Source organism: Sinocyclocheilus rhinocerous, unplaced genomic scaffold, assembly GCF_001515625.1.
Source record: "Sinocyclocheilus rhinocerous isolate Xijiao unplaced genomic scaffold, SAMN03320098_v1.1 scaffold28, whole genome shotgun sequence".
NCBI classification, from domain to species: domain Eukaryota; kingdom Metazoa; phylum Chordata; class Actinopteri; order Cypriniformes; family Cyprinidae; genus Sinocyclocheilus; species Sinocyclocheilus rhinocerous.
The window spans coordinates 2,719,831-2,727,441 of NW_015652416.1; the positions used below are offsets into that span (position 1 = coordinate 2,719,831).

General features: G+C 36.4%; 1 protein-coding gene across 1 annotated transcript in view; it reads right to left on the reverse strand.

Annotated features, from left to right (window-relative positions):
- Positions 1 to 603: 603 nt before the first annotated feature.
- Positions 604 to 7,611, reverse strand: part of LOC107714931 (interleukin-17 receptor D-like) — an 8,347-nt gene continuing 1,339 nt past the window's right edge. Inside the window, exons 2-10 of the mRNA XM_016520930.1 lie at positions 7,407 to 7,491; positions 6,339 to 6,382; positions 5,764 to 5,890; positions 5,598 to 5,636; positions 5,361 to 5,506; positions 5,154 to 5,228; positions 4,747 to 4,813; positions 4,547 to 4,713; positions 604 to 1,940 (exon numbers count right to left, since the gene is read on the reverse strand). Of these exons, the coding sequence (XP_016376416.1) occupies positions 1,428 to 1,940; positions 4,547 to 4,713; positions 4,747 to 4,813; positions 5,154 to 5,228; positions 5,361 to 5,506; positions 5,598 to 5,636; positions 5,764 to 5,890; positions 6,339 to 6,382; positions 7,407 to 7,491 (1,263 nt within the window). The 3' untranslated portion in view covers positions 604 to 1,427. The remainder of the gene's footprint in view (positions 1,941 to 4,546; positions 4,714 to 4,746; positions 4,814 to 5,153; positions 5,229 to 5,360; positions 5,507 to 5,597; positions 5,637 to 5,763; positions 5,891 to 6,338; positions 6,383 to 7,406; positions 7,492 to 7,611) is intronic.

A 7,611-nucleotide genomic window follows, 5' to 3' on the forward strand; every position in this document is an offset into this window, starting at 1 on the left:
TTTTTTTATGGATGGGCGATTTTTATTTAACTGCTTTTGGACTGATGAATGCAACACCCGCTGAGTGCCATGAAACAGCTTGAAAGATCAAACACAATTTTTAATATAACTCCGACTGGATTCGTCTGAAAGAAGAAAGTCATATACACCTAGGATGACTTGAGGGTGAGTAATTTATGGGCTAATTTTCATTTTTGGGTGAACTAACCCTTTAAGTATTATTATTCAACAATACAATAAGGGTGAAAGTTTAAAAATAACATCTGCATCAATTTTTGTGTGTATAATGATGAAAGTTTGCTCATCTTTGTTGGTGTTGCCAAGTTTCTGAAGATTTAGTGGCAATGGAATTTACGATCGGTTTACTGTATTGTGGAAAGATGTGGTGTTTGAATTCTTTGCCAATGATCAAATGCAAGAAAAACTATTTTATGCAATAAACTTGATGTTGTGGCATGCTACATTGCATATTCATAAATCAAGGCTTTCTAATAGGGGTATTTTGTGTGAAGAGCCAGCTGTTTCAGATTGCATACCGATACAAAAACATCATATATCAGTCGGACAAAATAGCCCTAGTTTTTTTTTTTTTTTACAAAAGCAATGAAAGTTTATTTGTAAAACATCATGCATTCATACAGTTTCATAAACATTTTATGTAACGATTAATGCATTACCTTATACACAGGTATGTTACCGCCCTGCAAACTCACTGAGACATGGGTGTGTTTTTAATTGTGGCTGAATTTCCTTGCATTATTATAGTGTAGGACAATGCACTGTTGTTGCTGTTGAGGTATTTTGTCACATTAAAATGTATTTTTTCCCCCCTTCATGTTATACAAATACAGATTGTTGCAAAACAATACATTTGTGAGAAACTGACCTTACATACAATATAATAAATGTAATTAAAAAAGAACACTTCAGGTCAGCAAACTACAGAATTGAAAGTCATTCACAGCAATACATCGAAAGTGTCCTCTTTCAATTTGTAGAAGAAAGACTATAATTTGTAGTGGAAGTGCATGCAATTACTAGGAATATTCACTGTAACATGATGTTTAACATGCATGAACATAAGCAACAGAACAAAAATAAGACAAAATAAATACACATTTATATGAAAAAAATCGTTCACAGCATTCGATAACGTCAATATACTTCAACATCCCTCTTATATGTTTTTCACAATAACCTAAAGTCACCCAAGATGCCACTGAGCTACAACTAGAATGTGCTTTTCCATACAAGACTCTTCTCCATTGACATTCAAAAGATGTAAATCAGGAACGTTAGATAAGTACTAGTGGCTCCCAAGGAAGTCCTGGTGGAATCCGTCAGTAAAGGGACTGTTCTCAAATAACACTCTTCCCTTTGTTTCGTTAGAATGATGAAGTGAGTCAATTAATTAATTGATGCAGTCCTTATGAAATGACTGGAATTCCTACATGTTCCTCTTCAGAGAACTGTGCCGTGGCCTCCTGGATGGCCAGCTGTAGTGCAGCCCCAGCTGGGAGTTTACAGTACCCACTTTCTGAAATGTTCTCCACCTGTAGGTAAACTCCGGGCTTCTGCAAAGCCACTCCGTGAAGATGAGAGAAGAGCAAGGGTAGGTCTTTAGTCAAGGTGTATCTTGAAGCAAGACCAAGTGCCGCGGGGATATCAGACTCTTGTGAGTACTCAAAAGTGGCCACCATGTATTTGGAGAGGTCTCGACCTAACGCTTTGGCACGGCACAGCTCCTCTCCGATCATGGAAATCATTGCCAAAGCAGTGTTCTCTAATGGTTCCTCGTCCTCAGACTGCTGCTTCTGATTCTGAAGGAGACCTTGTGAGCAGATGACCAACACAAAGTCACACTCGTTCAATCTCCTGCAATGCCACCCCATACTGCCCTCCTCCATAATACTCAAGGCCTCCCACAAGTCCAAATGCACCTAAACAGAAAAAGAAGAATTATAGGGTTAGTTCACCCAAAAATGAAAATTCTGTCATTAATTACTCACCCTCGTGTTGTTTCGAAACCCGTAAGACCTTCGTTCATCTTCGGAACACAATTTAAGATATTTTTTAAGAAATCTGAGGGCTCTCTGACCCTCCCATAGACAGCAAGGTAACTACCACGTTCAAGGTCCAGAAAAGTACCAAGATGATCGACAAAGTAGTCAGTGTGACATCAGTGGTTCAACTGTAAAGTTACGAAGCTACGAGAACACTTTTTTGCGAAAAACAAACAAACAAAAATAACGACTTTATTCCACATTTTCGTCCAGATCTGGGTCAGCGCCGGCGCCGCCACACGCTCGCGTCATGGTACTGTCGTGAACGCGTGTCCAAAGTGACTCGGTAGAGACGAAAATGTGGAATAAAGTCGTTATTTTTGTTTTCTTTGCACAAAAAAGTATTCTCGTAGCTTCGTAACTTTACAGTTGAACCACTGATGTCACACGGACTACTTTGTCGATCATCTTGGTACTTTTCTGGACCTTGAACGTGGTAGTCATAGTACTGTTCAATGACCTCTGACAAATAGGAAAAAACAACCCAATTCCCCATTAGTACAAAACAACACGGACATTTTAGTGGAAAAACACCTCATAAACATTTATAGCCCTAATCTGGAAACACTTTAGTATAGGGACCAATTCTCACTATTTACAAGTTGCTAATTAGCATGCCTATTATTAACATATTGGCTGTTTATTAGTACTTATAAAGCATATTCTGCATGACCATATTCTACATCCCTAATCCTACCCAATACCTAAACTTAACAACTACCTTTCTAACTGTTAATAAGCAGCAAATTAGGAGTTTATTGAGGCAAAAGTCATAGTTAATGGGTTGTTAATAGCGAGAATTGGACTTTAAAATAAAGTGTGACCCAAAATCTTCAATAAAGGGTAGAAAACAAAATCCCAAAGAACTGTTGCTTAACAGTTTTGGCGATGACCAGTTTGATGTATAATTATAAAACTCGAACCTGGTCTCATTTTGGTCTGGACCATTTTCTTTTTGAGTCTTTTCTTGTAGACAACAATGAAGGTGAGCAGTGCGGTAGCAGCAAGCAGGATTCCCACGGACAAGAGCACCATTAGTGAAGAGCTCTCTGTGAAGCGTGAGGTTGGCGGCTCTGATCGTGAGAGGGGAAAAATACCAAAACGATTATGACACTGGGTTTTTCATTGAAGTAAGTTTCAGTGGGTGTTGTCGCTTTAAAAGCTGCCTGGCATGTTTCTCCACAAGCAGATATTGTACTTGCTGAAAGCAGTGTATGTAAGAGATTTTTTCCTCTTTGTCATTGAACATGCCTTTATCGGTTTACACTACACTCTTAAAAATAAAGGTGCTTAAAATGTTCTTCACAGCGATGCCATTGAAGAACCATTTTTGGTTCCACAAAGAACCATTCATTCAAATCCATTCAATCTCTTTCTTACCTTTTTATAATCTGAAGAACCTTCTTTCACCACTAAGAACATTTTGTGAAACAGAAAGGTTCTTCAGATCTTAAAGGTTCTTTATGGAATACAATTTAAGATATTTTTGATGAAATCTGAGGGCTCTCTGACCCTCCCATAGACAGCAAGGTAACTACCACGTTCAAGGTCCAGAAAAGTACCAAGATGATCGACAAAGTAGTCCGTGTGACATCAGTGGTTCAACTGTAAAGTTACGAAGCTACGAGAACACTTTTTTGCGAAAAACAAACAAACAAAAATAACGACTTTATTCCACATTTTCGTCCACATTTTCGTCCAGATCTGGGTCAGCGCCGGCGCCGCCACACGCTCGCGTCATGGTACTGTCGTGAACGCGTGTCCAAAGTGACTCGGTAGAGACGAAAATGTGGAATAAAGTAGTTATTTTTGTTTTCTTTGCGCAAAAAAGTATTCTCGTAGCTTCGTAACTTTACAGTTGAACCACTGATGTCACACGGACTACTTTGTCGATCATCTGGACCTTGAACGTGGTAGTTACCTTGCTGTCTATGGAAGGTCAGAGAGCCCTCAGATTTTTATCTTAAATTGTGTTCCGAAGATGAACGTAGGTCTTACGTGTTTCGAACAACACGAGGGTGACTAATCAATGACAGAATTTTCCTTTTTGGGTGAACTAACCCTTTAACAAGAAATGTAAATAACCTTGTATAGACACCATTTTTAATGGATTCCATTAATTACATTTTTTAATGTGTAAATTCTATTTATTTCTATCATTTGTAAAACTATTTTATTTATTTTTTAATTGAGATGCTGATGGATAAAACAACAAAATATAATTGTAATACTGTTAATAATATTGTAATACCATAATAATACCATATTGTAATACCAAAAAAAAAAAAAGGTAAAATATCCACTTTCTCCTTATATATATTCAAAATAATGCGTGATATATCACTGTTTTCAAGAGCGTGCAGAAGATACATATCTATTAATTCATAAAATGTCTATTAATCTTAAACAAATGTAATTTAGCATTTCATGACCTTAAAATAAGCAACACTGTGTTTTGTCTGATTTAATCTTGATGCACTTACTTGGGTACCCATGTGCTTTTGCAAAAACGCAGCCAGTTGAAGCACGACTCTGACGTGGGCAGGACCATCATTACTTGAGTAGCAAATCAGGAGGCGAGGGGGACAGGTGGCTCTGTCCAGCAAAACACACTGTCCTTCATCCAGTTTTTTGTCATAGTACTGCGTAAATGTGATTTTTTTTTATTGCTGGTTCAGCATACCTTCAGAACTATGTTTTACTACAACAATGAATGTTTTCCTGACTGCATCCACAACATCTGCAGCAATCTGGAGAGAAAAAGTACAAGAAACTACTCAACACGTAATAAATAAGGTCATAAATTGCTGTTGTAAAAAAATCAGCTGTAAGTTGTATATTTAGATGAATATCATATTTATATATGATAAATATGATATTTTATATATATGATAAAAATGTATATGATAAAAATGTCATATTTATATATGACATATTTATATGAAAGCAAAAACTGCACAACTACTTATTTGCAGAAGCCTATTGGCACAGAGTTTTCTGTTTGTCTGAATGGTTGCGCCTGAATGAGAGATAAAATTACATAACTTACGATTTAATAACAGAGTAAACTAAACCAAAATGAAGACTCACCTCGCAGGTGTAGTTCGTACCCACTTGGAGATTCTGCAATCGGTATGTGTGATGTGTCTTATTGAGACTGAAATCCTAGAAGAACATGATTTAACAATTAACATGTTCTTTTATTTTAATTATACACTCACATTACACCTCAGCAAATAACAACAACATCTGCATTACAGATATTGTTCTAACGTATATATTGTTAACAAAACCTACTGGTTTGATGCTTGTGTAATTCCGCAGGCCGCCTCCGAAACATGATGAAAAATACTGACGGACTTTGAAGTTCTCAGGTGCAAGGTTAAAGGTCACATAAACGTCCCAGTTCTCCTGGTGGACCTCAACGTATCTGGGATACCAGTCTATAGTGATTGATAGAACATACATGAATGCGCACATCTGGTGCCAAGAACAACAAACACCCAGAAGATGTGTGATAACAACAACACTTACCTTTCTTACACTCTTCGAGACCATTTTTTTCAGGACATGCTGAAAACACACAAGAAGAATTTGACAGGTTTATTACAACTCAAGCTTTGACAACTGATTCCCTAAACATGCAGTGGCAGGTTGTCAACATTGTTAATAGCTTGCAGGGTTTGTTTTTTTAACTTACTGCGTGTGAAAAACTGTTTCCTCTGATAGAACTGGTCCCACCGCTCAGGAATGGGCAGTGCCATGACAGTCACAGCATACTCGCTATCCAAAGACAGATGCGTGAAGGGATCTGAGTGATACAACACCTGTGGAAATATGACTTCAGACTTCAGTAATTGGACACATGCAATTGAAAGCCATAAAGAAAAAACAGGACTCACACTAAATCGCTAACCATTTAAAAGATATAGGATGTAGGGCTGTCGATTTTATGCATTAATTTGGTCAAATTAATTTTGGAAAAATTATTAACATTTAAAGCACCACCAGCCCACATCCATGTTTCAGTTTTATATATATATATACAGTGGGTACGGAAAGTATTCAGACCCCTTTAAATTTTTCACTCTTTGTTATATTGCAGCCATTTGCTAAAATCATTTAAGTTAATTTTTTTTCCTCATTAATGTACACACAGCACCCCATATTGACAGAAAAACACAGAATTGTTGACATCTTTGCAGATTTATTAAAAAAGAAAAACGGAAATATCACATGGTCCTTATAAGCGTAAATTAAATGATGTTATTTTACATGGCTTTTTACAACACTACTTGCAATATTGTAGATGCTTGTATCTATAACACAAATACAACAATTTCACAGTCATGTAATTTAGTACAGCTTATGTAGATTGACAATGAGGTACAATGTTGAAAACTAGAAGACTTGAAGATGATGTTGTCATAGTTAAAAACAGTCGAAAACATCGGACAGACTCTTTAACGAACATAAGACATAAGAAAATCATAATGAGCTCTTCTTGGAAAGCAGCTGAAAAGAACAAACATACATATTCAAATTATAGCTTGGCTCGAGAAAATCAAGATATGAAAGTGATTCCCAGAACTGCTGCAAATGATTATACGGCACAACAGCTTGTTTTATTTAGCGAAATTATCAGAACAACTGGAGGTACAAGTCCAACAGAGAGAGTAACGATCCAACATCACGCAACCTGTGTATGACTGCTTCATTCGTTTTTAGACAACACGTGTGGTGCTGTCACAAACAATTCTAAATAAATGGACAAATACAAGTCATCCTTTTGGTATATTTCAACACTGATTGCTGTGAAAGAAAATGTAAACATGTTTCTCCAAATGTTTTCATTTAGTGATGCAGTGTATGTAATTCTTCTGGGCACAAAATGCAAGCAAAGTAAATGAATGCCAGTTTGTTTGGTCCACTTTTGACTGATTTTAAAAAAAAAACCTGACTGACTGAAAAACAGTTGTTTACTTCTTGGCTTAAATCTCAAAATTAACCTCAACAGTTGAAATTCAATGTAAAGCTGTAAAACAAAAATGCAAATGTCATAGCTATATATATCCCGAAACCTGTTGCCCTGAAAAACGTAAAACTTTAAACTCATCAGCAGCTGTTTTAATAGTTTTACAAACTGATCATCGACACTGTTTAGAGCAAAGTTCGCCCATATTCAGTGCCAGTTTATCTACAACATTGTTGTAGATAAACAGAATTTTTTTACTGGCAGTTTTAAATAATCGTGAAGGTTAAATATTCGTCTAATCGACTGGCTTAGAAATTCAAAAGTATACATACATTTCAGTAATACTCAAAGTAATAATAATCACTTACTTCCAAAAGGGCTGGAGAAGGGAATGCTGGGAGATATCTGTACGTCGTCTGCTGAGATTCTGCAGTATTCACATCTTGGATCTCCCTGAAAATACACATTGTCCACTTTAAAAAAAAACTACAGCTCGGAAAAATATTACAATTATTATTTTATATTTAACAGCATATATATATATATATATATATATATATTAGGGATGCACCG